This window comes from Eurosta solidaginis, chromosome 5 (assembly GCF_040869045.1).
Source record: "Eurosta solidaginis isolate ZX-2024a chromosome 5, ASM4086904v1, whole genome shotgun sequence".
Classification (NCBI taxonomy): Eukaryota; Metazoa; Arthropoda; class Insecta; order Diptera; family Tephritidae; genus Eurosta; species Eurosta solidaginis.
In genome coordinates this window covers 58,427,862-58,448,282 of record NC_090323.1, presented here as the reverse complement: position 1 = coordinate 58,448,282, position 20,421 = coordinate 58,427,862, and the positions used below count along the sequence as shown (strand labels likewise).

At 37.0% G+C, this 20,421-nt stretch overlaps 1 protein-coding gene across 7 annotated transcripts in view; it reads left to right on the top strand.

Annotated features, from left to right (window-relative positions):
• Positions 1 to 20,421, top strand: part of LOC137252177 (F-box/LRR-repeat protein 16) — a 701,255-nt gene that overhangs the window by 484,699 nt on the left and 196,135 nt on the right. Inside the window, exon 6 of one of the 7 annotated variants that reach the window (XM_067787532.1) lies at positions 14,674 to 15,518. The exons of the other annotated variants lie outside the window; for them this stretch is intronic. Within the exon in view, the coding sequence (XP_067643633.1) occupies positions 14,674 to 15,011 (338 nt within the window). The 3' untranslated portion in view covers positions 15,012 to 15,518. Of the gene's footprint in view, positions 1 to 14,673; positions 15,519 to 20,421 lie in introns of those variants that run through there. 7 annotated transcript variants of the gene reach the window in all.

The window sequence follows — 20,421 nt, the reverse complement described above, 5'->3', positions numbered from 1 at the left end:
TCATTTTCTTCTACTTAATATGGTAGTGTCACACCCATTTTACAAAGTTTTTTCCAAATTATGGTTTGCGTCAATAAACCAATACATTTACATATATGTAAAACTCCTATATTGCTACAAAAGGCTGCGTACATTCCCAAACATCAGAGTGCCGATATATTGCTGTTTAAACGTTTTTGTTTCTGTATTCAATAATCGAATATACCTATATTTAAATTTTTTTCTTGTCACGCTTATGCTGCTACAATCACAAAAATGTTATAGGCTGTCTTCTTTTGATTTCGAATTCAAAACACATTGCGAACATTTTCTATTAGCAATATAGGAGTATAACATATATGTCCATTTACCATGTTGCATCCCTTTTTTCATATTTCGTATAGAATTATGGGATTTTTTAATTTTTCGTAATTTTCGATATCGAACAAGTAAGGAAGGTTAAGTTCGGGTTTAACCGAACATTACATACTCAGTTGAGAGCTATGGTGACAACATAAGGGAAAATAACCATGTAGGAAAATGAACCGAGGGAAACCCTGGAATGTGTTTGTATGACATGTGTATCAAATGAAAGGCATTAAAGAGTATTTTATGAGGGAGTGGGCCATAGTTCTATAGGTGGACGCCATTTAGGGATATAGCCATAAAGGTGGATCAGGGTTGACTCTAGAATGCGTTTGTACGATATGGGTATCAAATTAAAGGTGTTAATGAGTATTTTAAAAGGGAGTAATCCTTAGTTCCATAGGTGGACGCCGTTTCGAGATATCGCCACAAAGGTGGAACAGGGGTGACCCTAGAATTTGTTTGTACAATATGGGCATCAAACGAATGGTGTTAATGAGTATTTTAAAAGGGAGTGAGCCTTAGTTCTATAGGTGGATGCCGTTTCGAAATATCGCCATAAAGGTGGTCCAGGATTGACTCTAGAATGTGTATGTACGATATGGGTATCAAATTAAAGGTATTAATGAGGGTTTTAAAAGGGAGTGGTGGTTGAATGATGTATATTGGTGGTTGTTGTATACGTGGTCGCCTTTTCGAGATATCGCCATAAAGGTGGACCAGGGGTGATTCTAGAATGCGTTTGTACGATATGGGTATCAAATGAAAGGTGTTAATGAGTATTTTAAAAGGGAGTAATCCTTAGTTCCATAGGTGGACGTCGTTTCGAGATATCGCCATAAAGGTGGACCAGGGGTGACCCTAGAATTTGTTTGTTCAATATGGGTATCAAAAGAAAGGTGTTAATAACTATTTTAAAAGGGAGTAATCCTTAGTCCCATAGGTGGACGCCGTTTCGAGATATCGCCATAAAGGTGGACCAGGGGTGACCCTAGAATTTGTTCGTACAATATGGGCATCAAACGAAAGGTGTTAATGAGTATTTTAAAATGGAGTGGGCCTTAGTTCTATAGGTGGACGCCGTTTCGAAATATCGCCATAAAGGTGGACCAGGGGGACTCTAGAATGTGTTTGTACGATATGGGTATCAAATTAAAGGTATTAATGAGGGTTTTAAAAGGGAGTGGTGGTTGTTGTATAGGTGGTCGCATTTTCGAAATATCGCCATAAAGGTGGACCAGGGGTGACTCTAGAATTTGTTTGCACAATATGGGTATCAAAAGAAAGGTGTTAATGAATATTTTAAAAGGGAGTAATCCTTAGTTCCATAGGTGGACGCCGTTTCGAGATATCGTTATAAAGGTGGGCCAGGGGTGACTCTAGAATTCGTTTGTGCAATATGGGTATTAAACGAAAGGAGTTAATGAGTACTTTAAAAGGGAGTGGGCCTTAGTTCTATAGGTGGAGGCCTTTTCGAGGTATCGCAATAAAGGCGGACCAGGGGTGACTCTAGACTTTGTTGGTACGATATGGGTATCAAATGAAAGATGTTAATGAGTATTTTTAAAAGGGAGTGGGCCTTCGTTAATAGGTGTTCGCCTTTTCGAGATACCGCCATAAAGGTGGACCAGGGGTGACTTTAGAATATGTTTGTACGATATGGGTATCAAATAAAAGGTGTTAATGAGTATTTTAAAAGGGGGTGGGCCTTAGTTCTATAGGTGGACGCCGTTTCGAAATATCGCCATAAAGGTGGCCAGGGGTGACTTTAGAATATGTTTGTACGATATGGGTATCAAATAAAAGGTGTTAATGAGTATTTTAAAAGGGAGTGGGCCTTAGTTCTATAGGTGGACGCCGTTTCGAAATATCGCCATAAAGGTGGACCAGGGGTGACTCTAGAATTTGTTTGTACAATATGGGTATCAAAAGAAAGGTGTTAATGAGTATTTTAAAAGGGAGTAATCCTTAGTTACATAGGTGGACGCCGTTTCGAGATATCGCCACAAAGGTGAAACAGGGGTGACCCTAGAATTTGTTTGTACAATATGGGCATCAAACGAATGGTGTTAATGAGTATTTTAAAAGGGAGTGGGCTTTAGTTCTATAGGTGGACGCCGTTTCGAGATATCGCCATAAAGGTGGGCCAGGTGTGACTCTAGAATTTTTTTGTACAATATGGGTATAAAAAGAAAGGTGTTAATGAGTATTTTAAAAGGGAGTAATCCTTAGTTCTATAGGTGGACGCCGTTTCGAGATATCGTCATAAAGGTGGGCCAGGGGTAACTCTAGAATTCGTTTGTGCAATATAGGTATCAAACGAAAGGAGTTAATGAGTATTTTAAAAGGGAGTGGGCCTTAGTTCTATAGGTGGACGCCGTTTCGAGATATCGCCATAAAGGTGGGCCAGCTTTGACTCTAGAATTCGTTTGTGCAATATGGGTATCAAAGGAAAGGAGTTAATGAGTATTTTAAAAGGGAGTGGGCCTTAGTTCTATAGGTGGACGCCTTTTCGAAGTATCGCAATAAAGGCGGACCAGGGGTGACTCTAGATTTTGTTAGTACGATATGGGTATCAAATGAAAGATTTTAATGAGTATTTTTAAAAGGGAGTGGGCCTTCGTTAATAGGTGTTCGCCTTTTCGAGATACCGTCATAAAGGTGGACCAGGGGTGACTTTATAATATGTTTGTACGATATGGGTATCAAATAAAAGGTGTTAATGAGTATTTTAAAAGGGAGTGGGCCTTAGTTCTATAGGTGGACGCCGTTTCGAAATATCGCCATAAAGGTGGACCAGGGGTGACTCTAGAATGTGTTTGTACGATATGGGTATCAAATTAAAGGTATTAATGAGGGTTTTAAAAGGGAGTGGTGGTTGTTGTATAGGTGGTCGCATTTTCGAAATATCGCCATAAAGGTGGACCAGGAGTGACTCTAGAATTTGTTTGTACAATATGGGTATCAAAAGAAAGGTGTTAATGAGTATTTTAAAAGGGAGTAATCCTTAGTTCTATAGGTGGACGCCGTTTCGAGATATCGTCATAAAGGTGGGCCAGGGGTGACTCTAGAATTCGTTTGTGCAATATGGGTATCAAACGAAAGGAGTTAATGAGTATTTTAAAAGGGAGTGGGCCTTAGTTCTATAGGTGGACGCCGTTTCAAAATATCGCCTTAAAGGTGGACCAGGGGTGGACTCTAGAATTTGTTTGTACAATATGGGTATCAAAAGAAAGGTGTTAATGAGTATTTTAAAAGGGAGTAATCCTTAGTTCCATAGGTGGACGCCGTTTTGAGATATCGCCATAAAGGTGGGCCAGGTGTGACTCTAGAATTCGTTTGTGCAATATGGGTATCAAACGAAAGGAGTTAATGAGTATTTTAAAAGGGAGTGGGGCTTAGTTCTATAGGTGGACGCCTTTTCGAGGTATCGCAATAAAGGTGGACCAGGGGTGACTCTAGAATGAGTTTGTACGATATGGGTATCAAATTAAAGGTATTAATGAGAGTTTTAAAAGGGAGTGGTGGTAGTTGTATATGTGAAGGCGTTTTCCAGATATCGACCAAAATGTGGACCAGGGTGACCCAGAACTTCATATGTTGGATACCGCTAATTTATTTATATATGTAATACCTGCCAAGATTTTAAGGGTTTTTTATTTCGCCCTGCAGAACCTTTTCAGTTTCTTCTACTTAATATGGTAGGTGTCACAACCATTTTATAAAGTTTTTTCTAAAGTTATATTCGCTTCAATAAAACAAACCAATTACCTTACCATGTTTCATCCCTTTTTTCGTATTTGGTATAGAATTATGGCATTTTTTTCATTTTTCGTAATTTTCGATATCGAAAAAGTGGGCGTGGTCATAGTCGGATTTCGTTCATTTTTCATACCAAGATAAAGTGAGTTCAAGTAAGCACGTGAACTAAGTTCATTAAAGATATGTCGATTTTTGTTCAAGTTATCGTGTTAACGGCTATGCGGAAGGACAGACGGACGACTGTGTATAAAAACTGGGCGTGGCATCAACCGATTTCGCCCATTTTCACAGAAAAGAGTTATCGTCATAAAATCTATGCCCCTGTCAAATTTCAAAAGGATTGGTTAATTTTTGTTCGACTTATGGCGTTAAAAGTATCCTAGACAAATTAAATGAAAAAGGGCGGAGCCACGCCCATTTTGAAATTTTCTTTTATTTTTGTATTTTCTTGCACTATATCATAACTGGAGTTGAATGTTGACATAATTTACTTATATACTGTAAAGATATCAAATTTTTTGTTAAAATTTTACTTTAAAAAAAATTTTTGTTTTTAAAGTGGGCGTGGTCCTTCTCCGATTTTGCTAATTTTTATTAAGCGTACATATAGTAATAGGAGTAACGTTCCTGCCAAATTTCATCATGATATCTGCAACGACTGCCACGTCCGTTGTCCCAAATTTTATTAATTTTCTATTCTGCGTCATAAGGTCAACCCGTCTACCAAGTTTCATCGCTCTAGCCGTCTATGGTAATGAATTATCGCACTTTTTCAGTTGTTCGAAATTTTCGATATCGAAACAGTGGGCGTGGTTATGGTCCGATTTCGTTCATTTTAAATAGCGATCTGAGACGAGTACCCAGGAATCTACATACCAAATTTCATCAAGATACCTCAAAATTTACCCAAGTTATCGTGTTTACGGACGGACGGACGGACATGGCTAAATGAATTTCTTTTTTCGCCCAGATCATTTTGATATATAGAAGTCTATATCTATCTCGATTAGTTTATTCCGTTACGGATTACGGTTATACGAACAAAATTAATATACTCTGTGAGCTCTGCTCAGCTGAGTATAAACATTTTTAAGCACTACCTTTATATAAATAGACAAAACTCAGCGAAATATATTTCATTATATAAAGACATTGTTTTTGTTTTTATCGGCCTATTGATAAATCATTCAAGGTTCGAATCGAGCTCAAGGCCAGAACAATAATTTTTTTCTAATGATAATTATTGTTATTTTTTAATTTTTCTAAATTATAAAAATTGTATTTTTTAAGCTCGTTCGATCTAAATGGGTTGAGTGCAAATAAAACGAGTTATTTCACCTTACGGCCCAACGTTTCGCCAACTTTCCTTGGCATCTTCAGGGGCGGATCTATATTTTTAACAATAAAACATACCAAACAACAACAGTTAATGATTTAAAATAATCCATAGAAGAACATAGTTTCATACACCAATAAATTGAAAACATTCACTTAAATTGAAGTTTAAACATTGAAGCTAAAATACGAATTTAGACATTGATTGTTGTCATTAAACTAAAAAACTGATTTTTACAATTAAAAACGATACCATCTAATGTGGTAAACTTGTCATACTAAAACTAACTAAATAATATTAAAACTCATAAGCATAATAGGCAGCTAGCCGCGATACCGTCTGTGTCCTCTTTCTTGTTCATCTTTTTATCTCTGTTTTGCAAAATCCGTAAGCTCTCTAATGTGTATCGTGTTTTTTCTTTGGCTTCCTTGTCTATAATTTTCGTATTTGCAAAATCAATCATATGCTTGTGTGTTGTTGCGTGCTGCGAGAGAGCTGTGTTTTGTTTTTGCTTCCTAATATCAGCTTCATGTTCGGCTATTCGCGTGCCCAATGCGCGCTTAGTTGTGCCTATGTAAATTTTATTGCAATTTTCATCGTTGTTTCCTTTGCATTCTATTTTATAAACCACGTTGTTTTGTTGTTCTATGTTGAGTGGGGTTTTTGTTTTTGTGAAGCATCTCGATAACGTGTAGTTAGATCGGCAGGCTATTGTGATATTTTGCTGTTTAATTATGTCTTGTGCTAGATTTTCTGTTAGCCTGGGAATGTGAGTGACACTATGGTATTGTTTTGTTTCTTTATTGGTTGTTGTTGGTGATTGATTTGGGGTCTGTAGCATTTCATGTAATTTGCATTGTGTTAGGTCCGATATGAGATGGTTTGGGTAATTATTTCTTTTCAGCGTCATTCTTATTTTCTGTATATTAGCGTCATGAAATTGGCTATGGCTTATTGTCAAAACTTTGTTTATACAATTTTTGGCAGTATTAATTTTATATTTTCGTGGTTGCGCTGATAGGAAATTGATTAGGCGCCCAGAAGCTGATGGTTTGGAGTACCAATCAAATATGAGGCCTTTATTAACTTTATGTATGCGTGCATCTAGGAAAGGAATGCTATTGTTTTCTTCCATTTCCATAGTGAATTGAAGTCTGCCGTGGTATTGGTTTAGTGTGTTTAGTATTGCAGTGCGTCGTTTCTTTTGATAATGGCAAGTATATCGTCCACATACTTCACCAAGATGTTTGCTGAGCTCCGAGTATGTATTATTTAGAAGATCGTCTATTATAATGTCTGCGATCGTTGGGGAAAGGGGGTTGGTTACCCATAGGCATTCCGAAGGATTGTGAATATACTTTGTTATTGCATATAAAATAATTATTATCTTTTAAGCAAAATTCTAAAATATTTTGAAATCTGCTCCTAGGTATGCTTGTGTGATGCTGGAATTTATCCCATTTTTTATACTCAGTTGAGCAGAGCTCACAGAGTATATTAACTTTGATTGGATAACGGTTGGTTGTACAGATATAAAGGAATCAAGATAGATATAGACTTCCATATATCAAAATCATCAGTATCGAAAAAAGTTCGATTCAGCCATGTCCGTCCGTCCGTCCGTCTGTCCGTTAACACGATAACTTGAGTAAATTTTGAGGTATCTTGATGAAATTTGGTATGTAGGTTCCTGGGCACTCATCTCATCTATTGACGCAAAATATAACTTTAGAAAAAAACTTGGTAAAATGAGTGTGACACCTACCATATTAAGTAGAAGAAAATGAAAAAGTTTTGCAGGGCGAAATCAAAAGCCCTTGGAATCTTGGAAGGAATACTGTTCGTGGTATTACATATATAAATAAATTAGCGGTACCCGACCGATGACGGTCTGGATCACCCTGGTCCACATTTTGGTCGATATCTCGAAAACGCCTTCACATATACAACTAAGGGCCACTCCCTCTTAAAACCCTCATTAATACCTTTAATTTGATGCCCATATCGCACAAACACATTCTAGAGTCAACCCTGGTCCACTTTTATAACGATATTCCGAAAAGGCGTCCACCTATAGAACTAAGGCCCACTCCCTTTTAAAATACTCATTAACACCTTTCATTTGATACCCATATAGTACAAACAATTTCTAGAGTCACCTCTGGTCCACCTTTATGGCGATATCTCGAAAAGGCGTCCACATATAGAACTAAGGCCCACACCCTCTTAAAATACTCATTAACACCTTTCACTTGATACTCATATCGTAAAACCAATTCTAGAGTCACCCCTGGTCCACGTTTATGGCGATATCCCGAAAAGGCGTCCACCCATAGAATTAAGGCCCACTCCCTTTTAAAACACTTATTAACACCTTTCGTTTGATACCCATATTGTACAAGCGCATTCTAGAGTCAACCCTGGTCCACTTTTATAACGATATTCCGAAAAGGCGTCCACCTAGAGAACTAAAGCCCACTCCCTTTTAAAATACCCATTAACACCTTTCATTTGATACCCATATAGTACAAACAAATTCTAGAGTCGCCCCTGGTCCACGTTTATGGCGATATCCCGAAAAGGCGTCTACCCATAGAACTAAGGGCCACTCCCTTTTAAAACACTTATTAACACCTTTCGTTTGATACCCATATTGTACAAGCGCGTTCTAGAGTCAACCCTGGTCCACTTTTATAACGATATTCCGAAAAGGCGTCCACCTATAGAACTAAGGCCCACTCCCTTTTAAAATACTCATTAACACCTTTCATTTGATACCCATATAGTACAAACAAATTCTAGAGTCACCTCTGGTGCACCTTTATGGCGATATCTCGAAAAGGCGTCCACATATGGAACTAAGGTCCACGCCCTCTTAAAATACTCATTAACACCTTTCACTTGATACTCATATCGTACAAACAAATTCTAGTCCTGGTCCACCTTTATGGCGATATCCCTTAATGGCGTCCATCTATAGAACTATGGCCCACTTCCTCTTAAAATACTCTTTAATACCTTCCATTTGATACACATGTCATACAAACACATTCCAGGGTTACCCTAGGTTCTGTCTACAACATGGTGATTTTCCCTTACTTTGTCTCCACAGCTCTCAACTGAGTATGTAATGTTCGGTTACACCCGAACTTAGCCTTCCTTACTTGTTCATTATAATTTTAATGGCAAGGGCAGTCGGTATGTTAGTAAAAAGTGAGACAACATCAAAAGATACTAATACATCTTCTTCGCTTACATTCATATCTTTTGTTCTTTCTTTTAACTCAAATACGTTTTTTATGTTGTAATCTTCTGAAATTAATGTTTTTAGAATTTTTCCTATGTGCTTGGCTAATTGGTAGCACGGGACGCTAACTGAGCACGCAATGGGACGTAAGGGGAAGTCTGGCTTATGAGTTTTTGTTAGCCCATACAGTCTAGGGGCGGTTGCCGCTGAGCTAGTAAGTTGGTACTTCTCTTTTAGAGTTATGTATTTTCCTTTGTAAAGCTCGTCCACGATATTGTTGTTTCTTCTTTGTAGTGTATTTGTTGGGTCGGCTCTAATCACTTTATACGTGTTCTTGTCGCCTAGTAACTGTTCAATCTTTTCATCATAGTCTCTTTTGTATAAGACTACGGTTCTGTTTCCTTTGTCCGCGTCTGTCACAATCACGTCTTCTTCGTGTAGTTTTAAAAATGCTTTAGTTTTGTTGTACGTTTCTGTTATAAATTTCTCGGCCGAATTGTGTTTTATGTGTCTCTTAAATTGAAGTATTTTGTTGCTTAATTTGGTTCGGGCTATTTCTTTGTCGTTCTCGTTGTCCAGACCTTGAATTATTTGTTCTACTTCGGCTATCAAATGTATGGGTGAGAAGTTTTTCCTCGTAGCTGGTAGCGTAAATTTTTTGCCCAGTGAGAGAAGCCACATTACTTCTTCGGGAAACTTTATATTCGTTTTGTTGACGAACCAATCTCTATTGATGTCGATACCAAGTTTACGTATTTGTTCGTGTTTTAGGTTTTCTATTTTTGAGTTAATCGTTGTCTCTTTCGTTCTCCCTATTTTTTGGCTTAAAAAGTTTGTTTACCGACGAATGCATTGAGCTCTTCTTCGCTCAGTGTACGTTTTAGTTTTTGTTGTGCGTGAAAAATTGCATCTTTGGACGTTTTAATATTTATGTTTGTTTGTGTTATTTCTATGCTCAGTATTTTTAATAGGAAAATGTGTTTGGTTTTATCGATTTGCTTCCTTATTTTATCAGATGTTGTATTTATAGTTACGTTTGGGGCCGGGGTTTGGCTTCTCTCACTGGGCAAAAAATTTACGCTACCAGCTACGAGGAAAAACTTCTCACCCATACATTTGATAGCCGAAGTAGAACAAATAATTCGAGCTCTGGACAACGAGAACGACAAAGAAATAGCCCGAACCAAATTAAGCAACAAAATACTTCAATTTAAGAGACACATAAAACACAATTCGGTCGAGAAATTTATAACAGAAACGTACAACAAAACTAAAGCATTTTTAAAACTACACGACGAAGACGTGATTGTGACAGACGCGGACAAAGGAAACAGAACCGTCGTCTTATACAAAAGAGTCTATGATGAAAAGATTGAACAGTTACTAGGCGACAAGAACACGTATACAGTGATTAAAGCCGACCCAACAAATACACTACAAAGAAGAAACAACAATATCGTGGACGAGCTTTACAAAGGAAAATACATAACAAAAGAGAAATATGGGCTACCAAAAACTCATAAGCCAGACTGCCCCTTACGTCCCATTGCGTGCTCAGTTAGCGTCCCGTGCTACCAATTAGCCAATTGTATTTTGTTTTTGGAATAGTAAGTCGAAAATTTTTCAGACAACCTGCCATAGCTGCGCAGATATATCCATTTCGAAGGGTGCTAAGCCTTCATCATCAGTACGTTTTAGGCATGCTGCGCTAACCATTTAGCTATACAGCGGTGGTTTGTTTGCCTGGCAAATTTTCTACTTCTATTCCTTTTTACCAACTATATTTATTCAGTGTTGTGCCATCTGGTGCAAATCACTGATAATGCTGGATTTTTGTTTATTGTCAATTACTTTGTTTGACATTCCCAAGTGCTCATGGTTTATTAACAATTGTTTTTGTTTTTATCGGCCTATTGATAAATCATTCAAGGTTCGAATCGAGCTCAAGGCCAGAACAATAATTTTTTCTAATGATAATTATTGTTATTTTTTAATTTTTCTAAATTAGAAAAATTGTATTTTGTTTTTGGAATGAATATATAAAGACATATTTTTGCTAAACTTTGATTTTTAAATTTTGACATAGAAATTGCAAAAATATTTATGAGAAGTAAAAATATAAAGGTGGAGCGCAATTGATTGAATAATATTATCTCCTTTCCTACCAACTTTCCAATCCAAGTAATGTGCGCTACACTTTTATATTTTTAAAATAAATAAAAGTAAGGCGCGATAACCTCCGGAGAGATTTAAGGCCGAGCTTTCCTTCCAATTTGCGTCGTGCTCCTTTTAATTTTTCATACAAACTGGCGTGACGGGATCTACTTGTTTTATGCCGACTCCGAACGGCATCTGCAAGGCAGATGAGTTTTCACTGAGAGCTGTTAATGGCAGAAATACCCTCGGAGTGCTTGCCAAACACTGCCGAGAGGCGATCCCGCTTAGAAAAATGTTCTTCTAATTGAAAACCCTTGTTTCTAAAATTTTGATGTTGCTTTGCCCGGGGCGTCAACCCAGGATCTTCGGTGTGATAGGCGGAGCACGCTACCAACACACCAATATTTATTTCTCATATATATTTTTGCAATTTCTATGTCAAAACTTAAAAATCAAAGTTTAGCAAGAATATGTCTTTATATAAGGAGAAATTTTTCGCTGATTTTTGTCCATTTATATAAAGGAAGTGCTTATAATTCTTTTATTTTATTTTTATAATCATTAGAAACAGAAAAGTACAAATTTGATTGGATAACGGTTGGTTGTACAGGTATAAAGAAATCGAGATAGATATAGACTTCCATATATCAAAATCATCAGTATCGAAAAAAAATTTAATTGAGCCATGTCCGTTCGTCCGTCCGTCTGTCCGTTAACACGATAACTTGAGTAAATATTGAGATATTTTCACCAAATTTGGTACACGAGCTTATCTGAGCGAAATCAGATGATAAACACGCCCACTTTTTATATATATAACATTTTGGAAAACTACTAATTTACTAAATAATAATCCTAGAATGTTGAAATTTGAGGTGTGGGCTGATATTAAGCTCTAGAAAAAAATTTAAAATGGGCGTGGCACCGCCCACTTGTGGTACAATCAATTTTACAAATATAATTAATCATAAATCAAAAATCGTTAAACCTTCCGGAACAAAATTCGCCAGAGAGGTTGCCTTTACTATAAGGAATGCTTTGAAGAAAAATTAACTAAATCGTTTAGGGACCACGCCCACTTTTATATAAAAGATTTTTAAAAGGGTGGTGGACGAATAAATAAGCTACATCTTTGCAAAAAAGAGATTTATATCAATGGTATTTCATTTCCCAAGTGGATTTATAACAATAAATAAGAAAAACTTCAAATTTAAAAAAATGGGCCTGGCACCGCCCCTTTTATGACTAAGCAATTTTCTATGTTTCGGGAGCCATAACTCGAAGAAAAATTACGAATCGGAATAAAATTGGGTAAGCAAATTTTCTCTATGGCAGGAAACATTTCTAGAAAAAATGGACAATATCGGTTAAAGACCACGCCCACTTTTATATAAAAGATTTCTAAAGGCTCGTAGACGAATATAATACGTTAGATCTTAGCGAAAAACAGTTTTGTACCAATCGTATTTTTATTGATCTTTTCTATCTTTATTTTAAAATAAACAGTAGACATATCCCCATATCTGAAGGAAAACTGCATTATTACCCGAGCAAGGTCATTGGTGTTAGCCTCTGTACCCTTTTTGCTTCTTTTAAACGAAAATTAGTTCAAAATAGGACCATATGTATATGTATTATTGCGCAGCCTTGTATGTAACACTATTAGCACACAAAACAAACAACAACAGCATTTCAAGTGTACAGCTGGGTATGTAATGTTCGGTTTCACCCGAACTTAGACTTCCTTATTTGTTTAAATTGGCAATTTATTCTTACAATTTATTACATGATAAATTGCGTAATAAATTGCCCAAATGGTACGAATTGCTAATATGGTGTGTGTTTGTACCAGACCTGTAAAGAAAAAGTACCAGTACAAGTACAAATATCAGTACCTCAGTACTTCGAAAAATGAGTACAAGTATAAGTATCGGTATACTTGTACTTGAATTGTTGAAGTGCTTGTAAGAACTTTCGAAGTACTTTGATAAGTACTGAACGGTTTTGAAGCGGAGCAACGAGCACCCTTACGATCACCTAACTTTGACAAAATGTTTGAAGAAGAGTTTTACAGGTATTTTAAAGGTACATCAACAGATTTCAATATGCTTTGGAGTTATGCTCTTATGAAAGACTTATCACTAGAAATAAATACGCCCTCAGCTTCCTCCGACCCAGTAGATCGTTTATTTTCCTTAGCAGGCATTTTTTATAGTCGTAGAAGGCAACCAATTGCGAACTTTTGTCTTGAAAAGGTAGTACTAATAAGGCAAACATAAAACTACTTTAATATTGTTAGCTGTTGTACAATTTATACTTATTTAATATGTTGTTTTACTTCTTGTTGCTTTCTAATATGAATTTTACTCATATTTTGATTTTCCATTTATGAATCAAACTGACACATTTTATCAGAAAAAGTACTTTCGTGTACTTGCAAGTATTTCGTAAGTATATCTACTTGTACTTTCGGATTTGAAGTACAACTACTGTAGCACTTATACTTCGTACTTCGATTTGAAGTACTTGATTACTTGTACTTATTTGGTACTAGTACAAGTACGTACTCAGTACTTTACAGGTCTGGTTTGTACATAGTATAACCTGTTCCAAAGGCCGCCTAAATAATTTATTTCAAACAAGTCCCAATCGTAGCTCACTTCCCGCAAAGAAAGGGTATCCACCATTAGGCAAAATTTTAAGAAAATCGCTCCATAAATAAGATGTTTTCAAATAGGTCCACTGGTTCACTTCCTTTGTGCCGGCCTCCCAATCCGTGCCTATTGGGTGAATGGCAGCCAGGAAGTATTTTTGGCTGGGTTTGAACGGAGCCTTATGGATGCCGGGCCGCCTCGCTAAATAATGTTGGCCTTACAACAGCAAGGGGTGTTTTTTTTTTTTACATTTTTCACACTTTTCGGGCAGGTGGTCGTACGACCAAGATGAACTCAAAAACTACTAAAAGAGTAACGATAACAAGGCAAAGGCAATCCGGGGGAGGAAGAAATCGCTATCAGGGATGATGCGGAAGAGGATAATAGCATTCAGTAGTAGTAGTAGTAGTAGTAGTTGTAGAAGTGGTATATATTTATTTTTTCTAAAAAATTAGATACAGAGTATGACGTGTGCTTTTGCGTACATCGAAACACTTAAATAAATAAATTAAAGTAGATACTAGCGACAATAACAGAGTATGTTGTATGCCGTACTACGTGTTAAATAAAATGCTAACGAGCTACGAAAATTCATTTAATATTAAGTCCCTAATATTAAAGCTATCCGCAAGAAACTTTGCCAAAGGCTCGTTAAATCCATTTAAACTGGCAACCACCTTGGCCTTATCTAAAGTTCTTTCACCAAATTAAAGGGAACGAATGTTGTTGTATATCGGACACGTGGCAATAAAGTGAAAAACGTCTTCTGGCTCCTACAAGTTACATACTGTGCAAAGTGGAGACGATAAGTTGTTATAGATTCTTATATTCTCGGTAAAGGAGCGGTCTACCAGTACGGCCGAAGATCTAACTTTAGAACGGGAACAACGTTCCTTGCCTTGGGTCTAGTGGTTAGCCCAACCAATGACGAGAGCGATCACTTGACATGGGTCTGGCCCAGTGAATGAATGTCGAAGACAGTTCCCTGATAAAAACTTTGCTACTAGCAATCCTCAACTTCGCAACCGCATCGAAGAGGAAGAAGGGGGGGGGGGGAGGGGGGGGGGGGGGGGGGGGGGGGGTAGTTGATCTCATGGGCGCCTTACTAGGACGCTATTATATTCGGATGAAAACGAGGAAGAGGACGCTAAATATATTTTATCATCTTATAGATATGGCAATGGTAAGTGCATACCTGCTCTATCGTCGAATTACCGCAAATCAACAGCTTACAAATGTGAAACTCCCGGATTTTCGAGTTAAAGTACAAAGTAGCTCTCAAAAACTTTTAAGGAGACCAGTGGTGCGACCAGCTAGTACTTCTCCAAGTGACCAATGGAAGCCGAATAAAAAAACCAACGCACCACCGATTGATATTCTTTACGATGGCATTGATCATATACCTGATTCTTTGGATCGGAGCAATAAAGGGTGTGCAAAATGCCTGGTTGTAAATCAGAAACTCAAATATTTTGCACAAAATATAATCTTACGTATGCTTATCAGCTAAAAAATAAATGTTTCCAATTATTCCATAAACAATAATTCAATACTCTTTTAACGTTTTTTGTTAATAAAAATACATAAGAAAATTCTTTCTCGTTCATTTCAAGTACCCGTAAACAGGCAGGTCCGCCTAAAGGCGGGGTGGCGTTTTTGAGCCCTGGGGGGAAAATTATTAACTGTTTTGGTAATCTGACTTCAAATTCGAGTTTATCGCACTAGAATTGAGTTTTTTCATTGAAAACAAAAATTGGCCGGTTAGAGGGTTAAGCTACAGAATGATCACGTCGCAATGTTGTATATTAGAGATGGAAAACTATCGACGATAGTATCGATAGTTTTTACCTATCGATGGTACTATCGATGTTTTATGACTATCGATACTATCGTTTAAAGTATTGTATTGTGGAATTGTAAGTTTATACATATATAATATAAAAACGCATTGGTAACACATGTTATGCTGGCATGTTGGTAGCACTTATTTTGACTTTTACAAATGAGCGGACATTTTAGAAGCGATAGAAGTCTGTAAAACATGCGTTTAGATTGGAACGAGTTTTTGCATTGTTATACTCATAACCTTCGCACATTCTGAACAAAATGGATAGCGTGTCCCCCAAGAAGAATGTATAGATGTCTGCTATCATGCTGGAATCATTTTTCCAAATCGAATAAAAATAAAGCCACGGCGATTTGTTCCTATTGCAAAAAGGAGTTCAAATTAAGCGGCAACACAAGCAATTTGTGGGATCATCTCCAGCTTTGCGCTTTGTACTCGGCCTCAAAAGAGAAAAATGATGGCGGAAAAGAAACATCTGCCTCAAAAGCAGGACTGGCTTCGCAAGTGTGCTAATACACATCCAAAAAAATTCGTAAAAATCTAGAACAGCGGCCAACTGCTAATACGCGTTCGATAATATCTGGATGGGTATCAAACGACGCGTCTTGACACCAAGATGTTAGCTCTGTGTGGAAATATTTGTATAGTTCAATTTAACAGTTTTGATGTGGTTGTTGCACATAGAAAGAAAATTGGCGTAGAAAAAGGTTTTGCACTTATTTAATTTAAATCCCAAAATGGTGTTTGACCGGCAAGTGTATTTTTTATAAGCCCGGCAGAAGGCCGCTAATGCAGAAAGATGTTCTGCGCAGAAATACTTTGGACTCCACCCTCCGGTTCCGGTTTTTCGTGAAAATTGTTTGATACATAAAGTTTTTTCAGCCTTCGGATTCTTGATACCGAGGTAATTTGCTAAGATTTAATTTGATCTTTGATTTGTTAATCCAACCCAGTGTAATTTTATATAAGTTCACACAAAACCGCTAATGCAGAAAGGTGTTCTGGATCCCATCCCCGGTTTCGGAGGGGGGCATGGTTATTTTTCGTTTTTGGAAAGATGATACTGTTTTCTATGAAGGTATCGTCGACTAGAACAGGAACCTTAATTTTCCAAACTCCTCCAAAATCTTTATATATCTGTAATGACTTGAATTTAATATTTAAAAGAATTGATACGTATTTACATTTGTGTCCACACAACTATACGTCATTTTTTTTAAGTTTTTTTTTGCAGCCGCCGCATCGCTTGTCGTCAATATTTTTTTATATAAAAACCTATTTTAACAGGTAACTCAAAACTTTGGAATTGTTTTGAAAATTAGAATTCTTGTTTTACTTGATGATACAAAAAACAGCACCACTTCCAAAATATCTTCACTTTTGTATTTTTGTAGCACCTAGGTGTGCTCCATAAGAGATTCTCTGCCGCTACGAAAACTTCTCGATAGTAGCGATATATCGATATTGCCCTTCGATACTATCGGCGTATATCGATAGTCCGGATAGTTTTCCACCTCTACTGCACTATGGACACTGTCTAAATATGTAAACAGAGGGACGCCAATGCTGTGAACGCTGGTTATCAACCAATTGCTTAGGCGGTTCGACGGAGGACCAGTCAACGGCAAATGACGTTGAAGTTTCAGTCATCATAAGGGGCAGCTGCTAAACAACCATCAGATATCTGACGGATCAGGCACTTCGGGATGTACATGCCTGGGCATCTGGAATCTGGTTAGCTGCCACCACGGAAAACGCCGGTCTAGTATTATAGTATAGTATATAAGTAGGCGGGAAGCGCTACCACCATACCAGCCGCTTTTGCTCTACGAAAATAACAAATTCAAGATAAATTTTATTCCAGCGAAATAAAATTAATAATAATTGTTTGAACTATTTAAACAGTTATATACCAATTAAGTAAGTAAATTTGAACAACTGAATTATGATATCAATGCCGTGATAGTATTTTGATTAATTAATACAAAAAAGTATAAAAAGTCGACTTATTAAGCTTTATTTGTTTTCAAATTTTGCACTAAATTTTGAGCAACAACACTACTCGAAATAAGCCAAACTGATATAATCAATATCATGTGTTAATTATAAGCTAGACATCAATTTGTTATTACGCACATACGAGCGCTGCTCCTTCATGATAAAAAAGTCGTGCTTGGCGACATTAACGCCAAGGTGGGCAAAGAAGGTGTTTTTGGCAGCGCGGTCGGAAAGTTCAGCCCCATAACAAAACCCCTCCTAAATGCTCCAAACATGGTCATAGCCAGCATCAAGTTTAAGATATACATACATCAAGCTACATGGCAGTCCCCTGCCGACCACGTGGTGATAAACGGCTGGCACGTCTCCAGTGTTGTAGATATGCATAGCATTCGAGGGCCTAACCTCGGATCACAATATCTTTGCACCCGCCTCTGTGCAGCTAAACAGAAGCAACAAAAAACACAACGTCAGGAGAAGCTCACTCGACGGCACTTTACTGTATAAGATGTTTATCTGTAAGACTCGCAGCGCTATTGAACTGTTTATCTCTCTCCATTATCCCCGACCCTGCGCTCACGCAATTGATTTTTGTCGCTGATTTCAGCTCTTGGAGTCCGTTTCCCCCACCTCTGCTCGTAGCGCCCTGTGGTTATTTTTAATTGCGCTTTCTTTTCTAAAAAAAATGTTACCCTCATATTGCATTCAAACATTTTATCTTTTGAACTAGACCAGCTTGCGCTCTGTAAAATGGGTGAATTTGTAGGTTATTGTGGCCATTTTTTCATTCAAAGCAAAATGTTTTGTGAAAGGAATACACAAACATACGAAGCAACAGAGAAGAACCAACGAGGTTACATTAATTTCAGAATAGAAAACGCCATAAAACTCGCAGCATCGTTGAACTATTTGTCCACTAGCAGGTTCCTTAAGTAATTTTTCTTTTTATCTTATGTTCTATTCGTTCAAGTGGAACCTTTAAAGCTACGATTATAGTTTGTCCTCCCAACCTAAGGCATTTGCATGCGTCACAATTTAATTGCATTAAACCAAAAATGAAATTGTGGTCATAAATATTTATTTAAAGATAATCCAAAAACAAATTTCGACTGCTTAGTAAAATATCACTCTATCTCAGCTATGATTCCGGAAACGCCTTTTATCGGTATTTGTTTCGTAAACGCCATATTTGAAAATTTGTTTCAAAAAAAAAATGTTGAAATGGGATGTTGAACCGAGATAGGGTGATATTCCACCCAGCAGTCGAAAATTACAATCACATCATCCAATTAACATTTCATCCATTTTTCTATTAAGCTTCGAACAATGTCATTATTTACATTTCTATATATAGTCGGATATATGGGGCTCCCGCCAGGTACCACCGCACAAAGTTGTTCATTCACAACGCCCGATGATCCTGAATATCCAGTACACGCATCAATTCCAACATGTCCAACACAAATAAAATCTCCTGTGAAAGTTTGACCTAGTATATTATCCGGATCCGTACAAATATACGATGATAGTACAGATCCGTCAATTGTTTGGAGTATAGTGTTATCACTTACATCCCATCCACTAATTCGCATATGTGTACCATGTTTTAAGTTAGAACTGCAAAGCTTTATTGTTTTAACTGTAGGCCCTTCAGTAAAGGGGTCAGTCACTTTCACAGCACCTATATCCATATCTCTGGTACTGATATGTGTACTAGGTTGAATAAATGACCTCGCCACATTGAGACGTTGTCCAGCCTCGCGTAGATCAGTTACACCAGCTATAACGGTCATCAAATCCATTTTTTTCTTTCTCAGGCAACTTGCAGCTGTAGTCACTAATTGAAAAGTGACTAATGAACCTACGCAAAAGCTAGCTGATGAAGAAGTGAAATTTAGAAACATGTTCTAGTAACCATCGCCGTTTGTAAACTTACAATTTTTCTCTAATATCAATTACAAGAAACCATTGTATAAAGCAATATGAGCAAAGCTCGCTAATTAAATACATACGCAAATATATTTGTCATTTTCTTGTACTGATATTATGTATGGGCTATCCGTTATGCTCGAATTCCCATAGGTTAAAATACAGCTGAGCAGAATAAGCAGAAGCCCGAAATGATTTATGAAATTCATTATTGTTTAAGACTTTTTACGCCGCTGGTTAAATATAAAGAACTAAAAGCAAGAATACTCTTGTGGGCGATATTTATAAATGAAATAAATTCAAATATGTATAACTATAAGAGTTTGAGGAAATTTTTTTACTGAAAGTACAGGCTAAAATTTCAAAATCATGTAAACATCCAGATTTTGTTCTACCAAATTAACAAATCCAATATAAATATGTATATTCCAGCGAAATAAAATTATTAATAATTGTTTGGACTATTTAAACGGTAATGCGCCAATTAAGTAAGTAAATTTGAACAGTTGTAATATGGTAAAATAGCGTGATCGTATTTTTAATGATTAGATACAGAAAGGTACAAAGACTCCACTTTTTAAGTTCTATTTGTTTCCAAACTGTTAATATGGCACGCCTAGATCAAAACAGCGAACTACTCAAAAAGTCGCAATGTTCGGAAAACGAAAAACCTGACTAACTCTCCCATATAACCAATGCAATTTTTATTTTTTACAAAGCCTTTTCTCGCTGGTTAGTAGAGTTATTAGTAAATCGAGTATACAGTTCGATAGGTATCAAATTGGGGAGCTTGGAGGTACCCATAACCTCTAAGTTTTAGATTTTTGAGTTAGCTCCCTATTGATCTAGGTGTGCGATATGATCTATAGTATAGTGCATAAAACCAGGGGCCGTATAGTGTTTTACGATCCGTTATCGAAACCTCAATAGCCCTAAAATTGTGATCCCGATTAGTGAGATATTTGCGCTAAGTGAAATGTGTACACATCAGATCCATAATTTATAATAATTTTTATAAATAGTTTCACAGATTTATATTTGAGTGAAATGGGTTTTTCATTCGTGATCGTATAACACGCTTTGGGCACTGAATTGGAAGCAGTGCACTAAATTTTGAGCAACAACACTGCTCGAAATTAGGTGGGCT